The sequence below is a fragment of the Pavona decussata genome, unplaced genomic scaffold (assembly GCF_977016875.1).
Source record: "Pavona decussata unplaced genomic scaffold, jaPavDecu1.1 SCAFFOLD_143, whole genome shotgun sequence".
NCBI classification, from domain to species: domain Eukaryota; kingdom Metazoa; phylum Cnidaria; class Anthozoa; order Scleractinia; family Agariciidae; genus Pavona; species Pavona decussata.
This window is the reverse complement of record NW_028145556.1, coordinates 1,385,994-1,402,814: the sequence shown is the minus strand read 5'-3', so window position 1 is coordinate 1,402,814 and position 16,821 is coordinate 1,385,994. Positions and strand designations below refer to the sequence as shown.

Sequence of the window (16,821 nt, the reverse complement as noted above, 5' to 3'; positions counted from 1 at the left end):
ATTCATGAACATTTACAGGATAATCTGATTAACGGGTAAAGTACTGTACGAGCTCTTGTTAGGCATTATAGATTGGAAATCGTGGTTATTCAGTCGAACAGACAGATCGATACAAGTTATTAAAAAATTATTTTAAGACGTCCAAAGATTTCCCTGCGTCAGATTTGCGAACGTGTCAGAGCAATTGGATAAAACCTTATACGCCTGGCCTCAGTTGTTCAAAGAGCGGATAGTTTTATTCACTGGATAGGTTGCTATCCAGCAGATGAAATGCGTGCAAGATTTTCCCAATAGCCCTATAATTTATGGATAGAGTAGAAACATATGTCAAATTTAAGTATGGGATTGTGTGGAAAACTTGCCAAAAGGCGTTACCGGTAGTTGGAGTACATTTGCTCCGCTGGATAGCGACTTATCCGGTGGATAAAGTTATCCACTCTTTGAACAACTGGGGCCTGGTTTACTCAGCAGTGGAACACCAATTTTCAAGTCCGCTTCTTCAGGAGAAAAGCGAAACATTTCTCAGCGTAGTTGAACGCTGAGTCGACCGATCGCGAAAGCTTCAAAGCATCAACCGGTTTGTTTGACAAATTCTGCTTTCTTTATTACATTTTTTTTACATTCCTATCTCATTAATATTCATATTTTCGATTATCCGGACATTTTATTCAAGTTCCAACGAGTCCAGATAATCGAGGTTCGACTGTACCAAGTTCATGGAGAAGACTGAAGGCCGCCGCCGAGGCAACCGGAGGAAAACCAGAAACTGACCAAAAAAAACATGTTTTTCTGTCAGATAAAATAATCTGAATGTTCCAAGATGAGAAAAACCAAAATCCGCAATGAATATCAAAACCGAAAAGACGCAAAACCCGATCAAAAAAAGCCCCCATATTGCAAGGAAAATTTCGCTTGTGTACAAATTTAAAGAGAAGAAAATGGCACGTTCAGAAATCCTACGCCGGGAAATCTTTGGACATCTTAAAATAATTTTTTAATAACTTGTATCGATCTGTCTATTCGAACAATAACCACGATTTCCAATCTTTAATGCCTAACAAAAGCTCGTATAGTACTTTACCTGTTAATCAGATTATCCTGTAAATGTTCATGAATGTGAACTTGTTGTTTTTCCGGATGGTGTGTCGTACTAATGTACCGAGTTCCACTGCAAACTCAGACTGATTTGGTTGAAAAACGAGAAGAAACATTCCATAGCGTTTTCGCTGTTTGACTGACAATAAAATATAAAATCAATTCAAATTAAAAAATAAATAAATAAAAATAAAATTAAAAAAAGCCAAAGCTAGCATTTCTTAGAAGGTGACAATTAACCAATAAATTTAATCCGCCGTCCGCATCCGCCCGTCCGTATCCTTGTTTTACAGAGTCCCCTCGGTTCCAGACTACTGGAGAGGAACTGAAAGTTTGGACTGCTGAGCTGAATGTTTGAATCGCCGAAGTGAATGTTTGAATCGCCGCAGTGAATGTTTGAATCGCCGAAGTGAATGTTTGAATCGAGCCACTGCACAACTACATTGTGAGACTATGTTTGAATTTATAATCTGGATTTTATATCTTAAAATTAAAGTGCAGAATGTTTCAGCAGCAGGATTTCAGCATTTTCTATCGAAATTGAACGCGGAATTTATGGTGTAGTGTTTGAGTTTCAGGATTTGATTGAAGAAATACACGTTTGGATTGAATGATCAAATGTTTGAATTGAAAAATGGCATGTTTGAATCGACGAAATGCATGCTTGAACTGAATGATAGGCCAGGCAATACAATGAATGCATGTTTAACTTGAAGAATAGCATTTCTGGATTGAAGAAAAGGGTGTTTGGATTGAAGAATCGAATGTTTGAAACAAACAATTCCATATTTGGATTGAATGATGAAATGTTTGAATCGACGCATTCCATTTTTGCACTGAAGGATTGAATGTTTGTATTGAAGGATCGAAAGTTTGAACCGAACAATTGCAGATTTGAATTGAAGGATCGAATGTTTGAATTGAAGGATTGAATGTTTGAATTGAAGGATCGAATGTTTGAATTGATAGTTTGAATTTTGACACTAAAAACGCGCCATAGATGTGACTACTAGCAATTAAGTGTGCCATATTTGTACACATCCATAGGATCCAAAATTTGACTTTGGGAAAAACCACCTGACATGATTGGCGGAATCGTTTAAACGAATAAAATATGAAAAATGAAAAAAGTTTAATGTATGAAAACATTAGTGTTAATGAAGTTAAGTCTCACCTTTAATTAAGTAAAACATGTATAAGTTCAAACACTGCGTGTGGGTTAATGTGTAAGAGAAAAACTTAAATTAACAAAAGAAGTTCAAAAGTGGGCTCTCTTTCTAAAAAAGAAAAAAAAAGTAGAGGCAGTTACTCGCACGTTCGTTTTGTGATCATCTGCTTTGTGTTTGTGATTCTCTGGTACTGTATGGAATGTCAAGTTGTGGGCTATCTCAGTAGCCTGGAGGTACAGCTCTGTGGCTTATTCTTGTATTTTATTATAAAACTGTTTCAAAATTTCATACTGAAGGCAGATATTACAGTAGACAAAATTTTGAGGCACATATAAAAAAATATAACATAAACATGTAATGCTATTCAATTTGTTGTTAATTAGAAATATTTGGCAGGCCAGACAAAGTGGTTAAGTCTGCTACAAAGTAAATCTTCTCCATTTACTGTGTAGTATCATTACTGGTCGTGAAGTTCAATGACAAGTGAAAACGTAGTTTAGTAAACTCAACAAAACTTTAATCCAACATGGAGTACAGCAAGCAGATATCAGTCATATAACGCATGCGTAACGTTTTGGAAATGACGTGAGACGCCAAAGATAATCGGTGATTCTTGGAGAGGTTTAGTTATCTTTAGATAATAAGTTGCACGGCTTATGTGTAGTCGGAACTATTAAAAGTTGTCGTGAACTTGACTTTTACAAAGCAGAAAGTAAAAGCACAAACAAAAGAAGGAGAAGAAGAGGACGAAAGGATATGTTCTTTACAACTACACAGAAAGTTTCAGGTAAATCTGTTGAATGTATAAATTATGAAAGGGTCTTCTTGTGTGTTTTTGCACCAGTCTAAAATCTGCTCGTCCATCGCTTGCACTTCATTCAGTCTCACTTCATCTCTCTCCACAAGTCTGACTAGAGAAGACCTGTCATTAATCACATTTGAAACAATAATCAGCAAAAATAAGCTATGAACAACAGAGGGGAATAAACCTTTGTTAAGCAACTTAAAGGTGCACTGTAAAATGAAAAGAGCCAAATTGGTTCCAAAGACCAAATTGGCCCCAATGTCTCCAGGGCCAATTTGGCCCACGTTGGGCCGTTTTGGACAAAAAGAAGCCAAAACAGCTCTGGATGGTACTGATTGGGCCGCTCTTATTTCTGAATTGCTCCACTAAATTCTATTTTGGCATTTCCTCTCAATTTAGTCCTTCCAAGAGCCAAATAGGAAATGCCGATTTGGCCCCATAAAGGGCTGTACAAGGTGGTTCTAAGTTTTGAGTCTGTGAACGAAATCCTTTCAAATGAAAGCTACTGAGCGTAACTTTCCAGTGGTGCTGTTTATTACGCTGTACGAGGCAAGTCCGTGGATGAAATCCTAAAGTGCGACCATTCAAATAAAAGTACTAAGTTGTACTTTCCTGCGGTGCTGAAAATAAACAAGCGCACCGTTTTGTTTTTCGGAATAAGTCTACGCCATACAACGAATTATTAAAGTGTACTGGTCTTCAGAAGCCTTTCCGAACAAATAGAGTCGTGAAAATTGTGTTCACGGTTTTTAAAATTCTAGCTTGTGACGCTGGATCCGCCAACTTGCGTGATTTAATATGGATTAAGGGTACTCCGTACAACCTTAGGCGCACCACAATATTGGACTTACCAAGGGTAAAATCAACAATGTAAAGACTATAGTCGTTGAGGAAGCTCGTACCGAAATTGTGGAACTCAAAACCCGGGGGTCCAGGAAGATTGATACATATGCAGCTTTTAAAATTGTTTAAAAACTTTTTAATGTTCAATTTAACAATCTTACGGGACTATAATTCTCAGTATTGATCGATATCAGCCATTTTAATAATTTTCTATTCTGTCGACAATTTTATCCTTATCATATGTTTTTAATTACTGGAGTTGTAAATATTTTAAACTTTTAATTTGTTTTGTTTATCGTGGCGTACCAATAAACTAGTGTACAGCCATCTTAGCCGTATTTTAGCAAAGCGTACTGGCTAAGCGTACGTTAAATAGAGTTGCATTGTATTGTTGCTGTCCAAGATGGGTCTGTATGACCATTCAAATGAAAGCTACTGAGCAGTTCTTTCTGTGATGCTGTTTGTTAAGCTGTAAAAGGTGGTTCTAACTTTGAGTCTGTGGAAGGAATCCTAAAGTGTGACCACTTAAATGAAAGCTACTAATAATTGATAAGTCAGTTAAGCTGTACAAGGTTGTTCTAACTTTTGAGCCTGTGGATGAAATCCTAAAGTGTTACCATTCTTATCTTATCTTATCTTATCTTATTTTATCTTATCTTATCTTATCTTATCTTATCTTATCTTATCTTATCTTATCTTATCAATGAAAGCTACTGGGCAGTACTTTCCAGTGGTGTTGTTGATTATGGTGTACAAGGTGGTGCTTACTTTTCAGTCTGTGGATAAAATCCGAAAGTGGAGCACTTCAATAAAAGCCGTTGAACAATACTAATACTTTCTAATTGTACTGTTTGTTATACTCCACACTTTGGCTCTAACGTCTTAGTGCTGGTTTTACCTCAGCGCTTTTTTAATGGCACCGACGTCCTTTGTGTGTTGAAGCTGAATGCCTCTGAACCGGAGCCAGTTCGCGGCCGCCTCTTTCTCTGATGACAGTTTTAAGAGCTGTTGCGTGTGTTTGTAAACTGTTCCTGGGTTACCTGGAGAATACACAACACAGTAAGTAATCAAAGTTACCAAAGGTTAACACTACTTCTCGTTTAGACTTAAGACCTGGTGTTTTCAGGTGCCCAGGCTTTGAGATAGCTTATCAAACGCAATTAAAGCGTCAACCGATTATATATATTTTTTAATATTTTTAGGAAACGAGTCAATATCTCAGACAAAGTAGCATCTTGCGAATATCTAATTGCCTTTTTATCCTGTAAAATGACGGTTTATTACTTTTATTCTACAGTAGAACCCCGTTAATACGACCACCTTAGGGCCGTGAAAATGTGGTCGTAATAACGGGGTGGTCGGATCAACAAGGTTGTAAAACTGAGGAAATGACTGGAATTTCAATTCGTTCGGGGCAAAAAGAAGTGGTTGTAATAACGAGGTGGTCGTAAGGAGGGGTTCCCCTGTATATAGTTTTATCCTTTTTATTGCCTTTGCTGTCTGATTACTGAATATTTTATTATTTATTTTTTTTAATCGTGGCATACTTGTAAACTAGCTGGTGCAGGTTGTACTGAATCATAGCTAAGCGTATGTTTCCCACCTTGAATGAAGAATCTTATCTTTTTGTAACAAACATATTCATCCGATACTTGGCATGTGTGGTATTTGATTTGAAGACCAATGGTTCAAGTATTTAAATCTGTTTTATCATGCTTTGTTCATTAGACAAGGAACTTTGCCCCACATTACCTCTCTCTACCAAGGGAAACCCAGGCGAACAGACCATAATTTAAGTACAGACCATTCGTTCTAACTTCTGAAAGTTTTAGAAAAAGCACTCATTCTGTGCACAGTACAAAGGCAGTTTAGGATTGACTAACCAAAGTAAACATTGTAACCAGCGACTACAAACTTGTTTTTAATTATTTTGCAACGCAAAGAAATTAAAAAGAAGACACAATAAATGTATTTAAATTAAGTTACAAAGAAAAAAAGAGGCGAAGGAGACCGAAAAGAAAGTAGAAAGCTTATGCGTGATTCGGACTCCCCAATTACAGTGTAAACTAAGTTTACTACAAATAATTAATTACGTTAGCTACATGACGTTAAACAGGTAAAAGCAATAAGCTAGAAAATCACATGTTATTCATAGATTTTAATTATTGAATTCGTAAGGGATTTCTTAAAAGAGAAAATTGAAAATGGGTCCTTGGAAAAATACACAGAAAATTTCTTAATATTTGTACGACAGTAAGGTAGATGCAACTTAAAAAACACAACCAAACAAAACTTGAAGCAAACACAATTCAACGAAGTCAAGTGCGGGAAAACAAATGCGAGCAAGTCTCACCTGAGTTTGGTTTTACTTTCTAACTGGTTGAGAAAGGAGCGCAATGTTTTATAACCAATCACAAAGCACAGTAGACCAACACCAAAAGCAAAACCGAAATTACTTTCAAAATTTTTAACTACGGCAAACATCCCAACAGTTTACAATGCGATTGTTTATTCTCCAAAAATGCAACTTCTTCTTGCTCCTTGTTGCACTGTCAATACACTTTCCAGTATTAAGTGATGAGAATAAAGAGATTAAAGCTTTAAACTAAGACAAAAAATCTCTGAGCGTTGATGCGTGGAATAATTAACGAGAACTGAAATTTAAATCACCTCGCAAACACTCCAAACCGAGATGCAACTCATGCAGGGCATCGTGGGTCTGATCCAGGCCTTCTAGAATCGAAGCTTTTTGGTTGTATGCCCGCACCTGCAAGCAAAATGTCAAGTGAATGGCAAATGACTGCTGATTGCAGAGTGAGAACCAAACGTGGTGACAACACTGTTTTTCTAGCTTCTTGCGGTGTATCCGATGACAAGAAAGTGTTTATGGTTACGTTGCAGCGATGTCTCTGACGTTTACCATTTACCAACAAAAACCGGAATTTTCGGTTGGAAGTTCAAATGGTTCAGGTCATTCCACTGGAACGTTTCCGGAAAAGGTGGAAATGCTCAGATGTATTCCTCTTTTCCCATTCCAACCGAAATGACTGGAATATTCCGTACCATTTGTCAAAATCTTACTCGGTCCGGTCCATTTTCGCGCGCTTTTCAGTTGTAATTCAAGATGGCGACTACGGCAAGGCGATGCACTCTTTGTGAAGGAATATTTTTCACAACTACTGAGTATCTGAATCATAACTACAGAGGTAAGTAAATAATCAGTTTTAACAATTCTTAATTTTGAGGGGCCAAACTCTTGGAGGTGTAGAATTGTAGCGGAATCGTGCTCAACAAACTTAAACTGGAAAAACAGTACCATATGAAGCGTTCCATTCCAACCGAATTTTTTGTGCAAATGGTAAACGCGCCTGAATTTTGTTGAAACATGTTGCTAGGCAACAAGAACTATAATCATTTGATGGCTGGCGAACAGCGGCTTTTGATTGTTTCCATCATCGAGTAAGTTTTGCGTTAATTGCCAAACATAGTGGTAAGTTCGAGATAACAGGTATAGATAATACTCACCTTTAATTTTACAAGCTCATTTGGTTCAATTCTTTGTTCTTGCTCTGTCAACAGGGTGCTGTCTCCTTTGAAGGAAAAATAACCCTTTTACTGCGCTTTTCAATAACATACAGACTCTGAACTTGAGCCTCAAGTAACTATTTACATGTTTTACTGCTGTCAATCATAATTACGGCGGCAACTGGTTCACCGCAAAAATACAGAAACCGACAAAGTGGATCGCAATCCGCCAACCACAGCGCACGAACATGATTTATTGACTCCGTTGAGCCAAACGTTATTGTTTTTAAGAGGTCCGCTCCAGTGATTGACGGCAGAGAAAAGCATAAAGGTTGGTTGAATCTTGGACTTTTTACAGTCCCAACATGCCAACATGTTGGCACAACATTTCCTTGCTTTATACGTGAACAAATGTTGTGCCACAATGTTGGAACGATAAGATCCCATATATGAGTCTCTTCAACAAACACATGTTGGCATGATGTTCAGATCATGTTTAGCCGCCGATCGAAAATTGCTATCCAATAAATGTTACATGATCACAGTGTTGAATAACAGTAGTACCGGGCGTAGCCTGAGTACTCAGGCTATACCAGGCGCGGATCCAGACCAGTTCCCGACGTTCTATGGAAAACGGTGAGATTTTGCACAATCAATAGATAGTTTAAGAACAAAACAAAATTTTCAGGGTTAAGTACGGAAACTGCCTGTCCAAGATGACTTGAAAACCCAGAGATGACACTTTCAAGCCCCCCTCCCCCCCCCCCCCCCGAACCTTCGCCTTGGAGGCTCATATCATCGGAAAACAGTCACATTTTTCCTTCGATCAAGGCCTGACTAGTAACACGTCTCTTTTTATTTGAATTAAGCCAAAGAAAGTTTTTAGCAATCCATCACCAGCCCGGCAGCCACAATTTTGACGCCTACAATGGAACACTTGCCGCCTATTCTCACACTTGTTAAAAAGAAAAATCAAGCGTCCTGTAACTCAAATTGCGAGCAACAACAAAGATGTTGAATCTATACCTACAATACATGCATTTTTTACACTGATATAGGATAACGGAGGTTGACAAATTTGGTCTGAAATGTTCAATTTTGATGGTTTTACACTTTATATTAGTTTCAAATACAGTGGAACCTCCCTTTGCGACCACCTCTCGTAAGCGACCACCATTCATTAACGACCACTTTTTCAAGGTACCAAACGTTTTCAAGTCAAATCACTATAGATAGAAACTCTCGTAGGTGACCACCTCTTGTAAGCGACCACTGATTGTTTAACATTTTCAATTGTTTTTAACACCCCGTACGGGACCACTAGACGCACAATCTGCTGTACCTCTCACGCACGGGCGGCAAATGAAAAATGTGTCGCTGTAACATATATTGGCCTCATCATTACAGCGAACGCCGTAAATCTCTCAGTCGGAAGTGTCCCTTGATATAGCTTAGCATTGAAGCAATTGATAAAATGCACATGCACTATACCGTACAAGGAAATAAACTATAACCGGATTGAATCCCTTTTAGGAGAGTCCAGCGTGTTGAACTGTCGTGCAGTGTGTAATGATTTAATACTAAATGTCAGTGCACGTTTTAAGCTGTAACTAAACTGACACGCGTGGCCGCTAAGAGAATAAAATGCGTTGAACTGTCTTGCAGGCAGTTAATTGTTTCCTCCAAACTTATCGACGCGCAAGTGTGAGATTGATTTGCAACCTACAGGGCTGCTGGTGTTTTTAATGCTTGTAACCACGTACATTACAGGTTTTGCTCATGTTCCATTCCCTGAAAAATTTAGACAGCGCCACCTGGAGTCGGTAATAAGAATCAAGTTTCTTTCACGAGAATTGCCTAAATCGCTGTTTGTGAGATACAAACAATAATCACCTTAGACCCTAAGTTTTTTTGCCTACAATAATTTTGGACCAGTCTTAATATACTTGTAGCTAAGTTATTACTATGGGTTTCGATTAGCACTGGCAAAAGGATTAGGTTTCCGCAATTACCATACGTAAATTACCCGAAATTTAGACCCCCTGTGGTCTGACCTCTGGTAAGCGACCACCTCCCGTAAGCGACCACATATCCTCGACATTATGGGTGGTCGCTTACGGGAGGTTCGACTGTACTTGCTTAATTTTCTCACTTAAGCTACTGGTCTCAAAAGATTTGAAATACAGTGGAAATTCGATTTAATGAACCTCTGTATAACGAAGCCCCCGATACGACCAATGATATTTTAACAGAACCTCGATATAAATAACCAATTTCCCCAGTCCCTTGGCATTTCGTTAAATCGAGATTCCACTGTAAAAATCTCTTAAAGAGTGCTATCTGAAAGCTGTCAAAAATGGGACGGTCGAGTTTACTCCCAAAAAGCCTGGCACCAGATGCAACCATTTGAAGCCATTATTTTCAGATTCTTGCTGCCTGCTACTAGTTTTTCCTGCTTAATACTAGAAAACATTTTAACGAGGCTGCATGATAATGTAACTTTTGCGCCAATAAAACTGACTCAAGGACTTTTCAAAGGATGCAGTGACCGCAGAGACTGAACAACAATCTTTGAGTCTTCGCAGGTCAGGATGGACACTCACCAGTGTCAATTCTTCTCCTTTTTCGCTGCTGTTGCTCGGAGACTTCTTTGTCTTGACGAGCCAAGTAAAAATTGGATGATCGGACACCTTCTAGTGTTTTCAACACCCTTGGATGATCAAAAATATAATGAAAACATAATTTCTCCTCAGCATCTCAATACAATGACAGGCAGATAGGTGAAGAGAAAAACACATTTATCAACCAACCAGGGGATATATATATATATATATATATATATATATTGCCATATTGGGTTTTTACCCTTTTGGTGCCAAATATAAACCTTAAGCAAAAATGGCTGACATTTTAATTTTCTTTTGTCTGCACACACCGGCGACAAGTTGAAGTTGTTCACAGTCCTCAGGGAAAAATGGATTGGTATATCATAAATTTAGTGATAAATTGTCTGCATCATTGAAACTCCACGTTCCTGCAAATACTTTTTAAGTTCCGCCACATTCATGGTATTGTAGCCGCTCTTATTCTTATGCTTTGACAATTGGAACCTGGAACTATTCGAGTTTCGAAGACTTTAAGAAATGGAAAAATAGATAAGCTTATATTAACGGGAACTTGAAGTAGAGACTCGTAGTTAGTAGTAAGAACGGATGTCCGTAATTTCGCAGTCTGTTTACATCAGAAGTCACGTGACACTACACGTGAAATCTAACGCCTGAAAGGTGAATTAGCCCTACAAGCCTCATTCAAGGTAAAATATTCTTTTGCCTTTTGAACTCAAGAACGAAGTTAGTAGAGCTAATTTGAATGCAAACAAAAGAATATTAAAATATCAGCCATAGGGTCTATACAGGACTTTTCAATGACTGTTTAGAAAAATATCCAAATTTGCGAGCACATCGTACAGTGTAAAAATGTAACTACGTGTACATCTTTGAGAGAAACTTTCGTTGGAATTTAACTTTCACCCAAACTCTCCTTCTAGATAAACAATGAACAACCAACTGAAAATATTTGACTAAAAAATGCCAAATGTACTTTTACGAACTAACAGCGCTTCAAAATTCAAGACCTTTAAAACTCGACAATGAAGTTGCCTATGAACGTTGCATATTTCACCAACAAATTTATCACAAAAAGAGTATTGGAATGCTTTCATAGATTACTACTCTACCTGTTGAGGGCCTTTAGGGCTCCAAGTGGTTGATGAAGATGAATTAAGGCCTCAGTTTTCAACATCAGCATACCACAAAACATACTTTCTTCATCTGTGCTGGTTGCACTGTCATCCTCATTTAATCGCAGTCTTTTCCTGGGAGCTGTGGAGTTTTCATTCTGTTCATCGCTGTGACCTTTCAAGGTAGAGACAACGCTATTAATAGTGAGTTCGTACAAAACAAACAAACAGAATAGAACTTAAAAAACAAGTAAGGGGGTGAGTTTCTAAAGAAACTGTGCTGCTGCGTCGGTTGAGAAAAGAGATTCGAGTGCTGACGTTTCCAGCGTGAGCCCTTCATTCTAGTCGCTCTGCCGATGGACTCGCAAAACGCCAGAACTCGAATCTCTCTACGGCGGCCAGATTACCTTATATACCAACCGTTCAGTTCCAAATAACTGTAAGTTATGGTGAAAATTTAAAGCACTATCTTAGAAGTACCTGACAGAATTTGTCATTCCAACGTCTTCACGTCAAAGCTATTTTTATTCACGCAACAAGAGATTTTGAGCCAGTGCAACTGACCGAGCAAATTTGTGAGAATGCAAGTGGCCGATAAAGATTTCCAAGAACATTCAACACTGTTTTCTGCAACTTTTTTTTTTCTTACAAAATGACCAAAGAAAACGTCTCAATGATTTACAACAAGTGATGAAACACGGTTTGTTTATGAAAATCCTATTTCATACCATTCTCAGCTGTTTTTCCGCTGTCAGCAGTCGTTAGCACTTTATCACACACAGTCAAAGTGTCTTGGTATCTGCCAGCATTCAGCAGTGTAACTGCACACTGCTGGTATAACTCTGTTGGACTCGGTACATGAATGGTATCAAACTGTAATATTGAGTACACGAGAGGAAAATCACTTTTAGATTCCCAAACGTGAGATTGTAACATTAAATACAGACTAAATTTGGGAAGCCTTTCATAAAGGTCTGATACTCTTGCCACTACAAGTATACGAATTTCATAAAAAGTGACATGGTGTGCCACGCTACCTGTAAAATTTTATTAAATTCCCTCAAATTTGAGTCATTCTTGAAATATCTACGAAACTTTACGCGTTTGCTAAATTCATTTCAGGAAATCTATTCAAAAACGTCAAGCTAACTGCAAAATTATTTCAAGCCTGGATTTTTTTATCAAGTCTGGTTGCGTAGATAACTGCAAGAATCTTTTCTTCTAAGTGTGTATACATGTTTCATATATATTCATATTCATTTTATTCTTTACGGGTGTATTATGAACTCAGAACATGACCAGCTCCCAGTTGGCTTGATAGCTCAGTTGGTAGAGCACTGCACTGCACCGGCATCGCAGAGGTAATGAGGTTCGAATCCCACTCAAGCCTGAATTTTGTTCAGTTTTTTTTTTATTATTATTATTTGGCAACAGTCTGGTTGCATAGATAATTGCGAGAATCTTGTTCGATTTGCTGCTAATATGACCAGATAATTAATGCCAATTTCTGTGGTTGATCCAAAAATAACTTATTAAAAGCTGGTTTATTATATTTACTTTTAAAATATGGAATAGGACATGTATGAGGGACACATTCCTTTGTCTTCATACTCACTTGATACATTGTATCATTTGAAGTCATTATTGATTAACAAAGAGAACTAACTCTGCTTTAAATAAAATAAATAAATCACTTTATTTAACTGTCACTGAATTTAGTGCAGAGCACTGATTGGGGACACTCTCCAAATCAAATTGGAGATTGAAATTATTGGAATTTGGAAACACTTCTATACTATTTAGGGTTAAGCACTGATTACATAAATGATTATCTTTTAGTTGTTGTTATAGCAGACATTTGACAATACATGTATGACACTTCTATGGCAAACTACCCCTCCCAGCTCACAGGCTACTAGCAGTTAAAGCTTGGAGTAAACTTGTTGGTCTTCAAGTCTTTTCATATTTCTCTATGATAAGTTCTGTCACTTGGCTGATTACATTTTCGCGTCCCTGACCTGTTTCAGTAACTTCAGACATTGTATTTCAGCCGTAAAATTCCCCAGCTTTCGATACTGAAGACAGATGTTAAAAAGAGCTTCCAGTTGTTCAAAATCAATTTGCATGGCTTCTTTGAACTTGGATACTGCTGTGTGGTGTTTTCCCTGAAAGTAAAAAGTTTTCTCTCAGCCGGAAATAATAATAATAATAATAACTTTATTAACGTGTCAAGAAATGTAGCTGAGGGGAGAAGTCCCCTCTACTAATGGTGGACACCTAACTAAATTCTAAAATTTCTAAAAAATTATAAAAAATGAATTAAAATTTACATCGTAAACCATATTAATATAATTTCATACATCAATCGCAAAAAAAATCATGTAAACCCAAGTCATTCTCGGCATAGGTTGCAGCCTCGACAGTTACTGACATTTGCTGCTAGGGCAGTAAGGTCCTGATTACGTATGACTCTTTTAAATTGCTTCAGAGAGGGTTGATATCTTATTCTAGGAGTGAGATCATTCCACAGTCTAGGCCCTAGGTAACGAAGTGAGTGTTTTCCATATGTCACCGAAGAGAATCGAGGTTGAACAAATTCTCGCTTTCTTAAGTAATACGAACCACTGTCTAATTGGAAAAGATTACAAAGTCTCTGTGGCAGTAATTCATGCTTAATCTTATACATGAAGATGGCAATGTCCTGAAATCGTCTGTTGTATAACGATGGTATGTCTGCTTTTGCTAGTAGTTTCTCGTAGCTAGAATGTTTGTCCTTAAAAACTGCCCTGAGTCCTCTTTCTTGTATGCGTTCAAGCTTTCTCCTATCGCTTGCCTTGCAGAAGTGCCAGGTGAGGTGGCAATAAGTAAGGTGTGGTAAGATAGCAGCTTTATAAAGCTGCAGCTTGGCTTCTGTTGGTATCAGGTTTTTCAGTCTCATAAGGACCCCAATCCTTTGGCTTGCTTTTTTACACACGTTGTTAATATGATGGTTAAAGTTCAGATGGTTAAAGTTCAGAAACTAAAATTAAATTTGCATTAACACCGCATTTGTGTTTTGGCAAGGCAGAGTAGTGCTACACTTGGCTGTAAATCAACCCAGTCCCTTATTTAAATCAAGCAAAAGGATCCTTCTTACATACATACATAATTTATTGGCTCATCCCCACGGGGCTTTTCAGAGTCAATTTAACATTACATAACTAAGTAAAAGACAATGATAAAAGAAGATAAAGCTAGTGGATTAACTAAAACAGTCATTAAGAAGTTTTTGCTCTTTCATATTTAAAAACTGTCAAAATACTCAGGCTAGAGCTAACAAAACAACATGAAACATATCTTCATATCATTAGGAACCTTTAGACTGTCAACAAGTTAACAAAAGATGCATGCTATGCTCACACTTCAACGTGATAATGTCATCCCTGCATGGATAACACAGTGTTGAGATCGATTGCCTCCCACTAATGTGGCTCAGGTTCAATAACAGGACTTGGCATCATATGTGGGTTGAGTTTATTATTGGTTCTTATCAATTTTCTGAGAGGTTTTTCTCTGGGAAGTCCAGTTTTCACCTCTCCTCAGAAAACATCTAATACAATTTGGAGAGTGTCTCCATATTGTAAAATGTATTTGATCATCTCGTTGTTGAATTATGCATTATACAAATTAACATTTTTTTTAATAATATTTAACCATGCAGCTGGCTATTTACAAACATGGCCCAGGATTTGAATGTGGGACTGTCGTTGATGAAACACATCCAAAAGGAAAGAAGAAAGGAGCACTTGAGCCAGAGAACTTGTCACACTTTCTGAGTTTGTCTTGCTTCAGACTGTCCTAATTATTTGTAACATGTCACTGAAAGTTGACTATCAGCTTGGTCCCACAGGCCTTTCAAGTACAGTGTTACACTTGCCACTTATAACATGATTTTGTAATTTTGTTTGGTATTAAAATAAAACTGATTTGATACCTTAACAGCACAGCAACAGCCTAACATGTTTAAAACAGCAGCTTTGTTTTGGCCCTGCGAGATGTGAACACACTGCTGGAACAATGACAATGCCTTGTCCACTTCATTTCGTATATGGAAAACATATCCTGTATATAACCAAAAGGAAAATATTACTTAGTTTACCCTCTTACTCATACTACCTTTTCAGATACATACAAGATCTATATAATGCTCATATTCTGTATAAAGGCCAAGTAGTACGGGCAACATTTTCTTTCAACTTGTCGTGCAATAATGTTGCATTACAAGTTGCGATTGTTTGTTGCCCGTATAACCACCTCCACGGACAAAAATTTTCATATTTGCAGAAAGTAGATGCTCTTTCTACTTTTTGCAAAAGAAAAATTTGTTGCGCGCAGAGGTGGTAAAACGGGCAACAAACAATTGCAACTTGCAATGCAACATTGTTGCGTGACAAGTTGAAAAAAAAAATATTGCCCGTATTACTTGGCCTTATTAATACCTCCTCATGCTGCAAGGAAGGTCAATGGAAATTTCAAGGGGGTACTGCATCTCAAAAGAGGAAAGTATAAAGCTAGACTGATAATTCCATGCAGGGTTGAGGTGTTCAAACCAGAAAACCTTCCATGGGGGAGATATGTTTTTTTTTTCAGAACCACACAATATAATTTTTTCCTAAAAGTACAAAATGAGGCGCTATCAATAAGACCTGATTAAGCTGAATCAATCAAAGAGCTGCATAATGAGCCATATTGCCACTAGACAATGATGTTCTAAAAATTTTATAAGAGAACTTGTGTCAACTTTCTAAAAGCTTTTGTGGCATTTACTGTCGGCTACTTTCTGTGGCTTATTCCATTTCTAATCTAAATGCCTGAACTAACTGTGAAAGGTGGAGTTTCACATGTGTGTGTGTTTCCAACAGTATATCGTAGACGGAAGCTTGCTCACAGGCTATTATAGGTCAGTGACAAGTCAAAGCATTGAAGTTCTAACCTTTGAGATAAAGGTCATTAAAACCAACATCTTGACCTTCAACTCTTTCCTGAAGTGTTGTCAGTACTTTATCATAGTCTTCATTTGCATAGTGCGAGATTGCCAACAAACTTGTCACCAGCGCTAACAGGTTCTGTGTATCTAATCAATCAAAATGATCATATTAAGAAACATCATTAGACTTTAAGCATTCCATAAGTACAATGTTTGTGACCAAGCACTTTCTAGGATAAAGCCTGAGAGGCTACATGTAAAATGCCTCAAATAATTTTTATTTCAAATTTTACATTGTAGCTTTTTTCCAAGTGTGCTCCAGATATTTACCTTCATAAAGTCCTATGTCAGTTCATCACAGAAACATAGTCCCATTTTTTTTCAGAGTTTGTTCATTGTTTTGTTAAAACCAAAAATCAAATTTGACATGATCACCCAATGTACATGCAGCCTTTAGTGAAGTGATTGGTGCATAAAGGGCCTAACAATGTCAAAATTAGTTGGCTGTTTGGGTATATGGCCTACATCAGTTCACTTCAGAAATGAAACCAACTTTCTTTTTCAATCCAGTTTGGTTGTAGTTTTGTTATCATAAAAAACCAAAATAAACTGAAATATAACATGCATCATCTGACTACACAATAGATATCCAGCAAGATAAATAATCCACATTTTGGAA

The 16,821-nt window shown here is 37.5% G+C and overlaps 1 protein-coding gene across 1 annotated transcript in view; it reads right to left on the bottom strand.

Annotated features, from left to right (window-relative positions):
* Nucleotides 1-2,534: 2,534 nt before the first annotated feature.
* The window catches only part of LOC146466516 (uncharacterized), a 28,048-nt gene continuing 13,761 nt past the window's right edge, over nt 2,535-16,821 (bottom strand). The window contains exons 6-15 of the mRNA XM_085127091.1: nt 16,149-16,289; nt 15,150-15,277; nt 13,195-13,341; nt 11,905-12,220; nt 11,174-11,351; nt 10,041-10,147; nt 7,438-7,502; nt 6,583-6,679; nt 4,811-4,952; nt 2,535-3,186 (exon numbers count right to left, since the gene is read on the bottom strand). Of these exons, the coding sequence (XP_084983217.1) occupies nt 3,048-3,186; nt 4,811-4,952; nt 6,583-6,679; nt 7,438-7,502; nt 10,041-10,147; nt 11,174-11,351; nt 11,905-12,220; nt 13,195-13,341; nt 15,150-15,277; nt 16,149-16,289 (1,460 nt within the window). The 3' untranslated portion in view covers nt 2,535-3,047. The remainder of the gene's footprint in view (nt 3,187-4,810; nt 4,953-6,582; nt 6,680-7,437; nt 7,503-10,040; nt 10,148-11,173; nt 11,352-11,904; nt 12,221-13,194; nt 13,342-15,149; nt 15,278-16,148; nt 16,290-16,821) is intronic.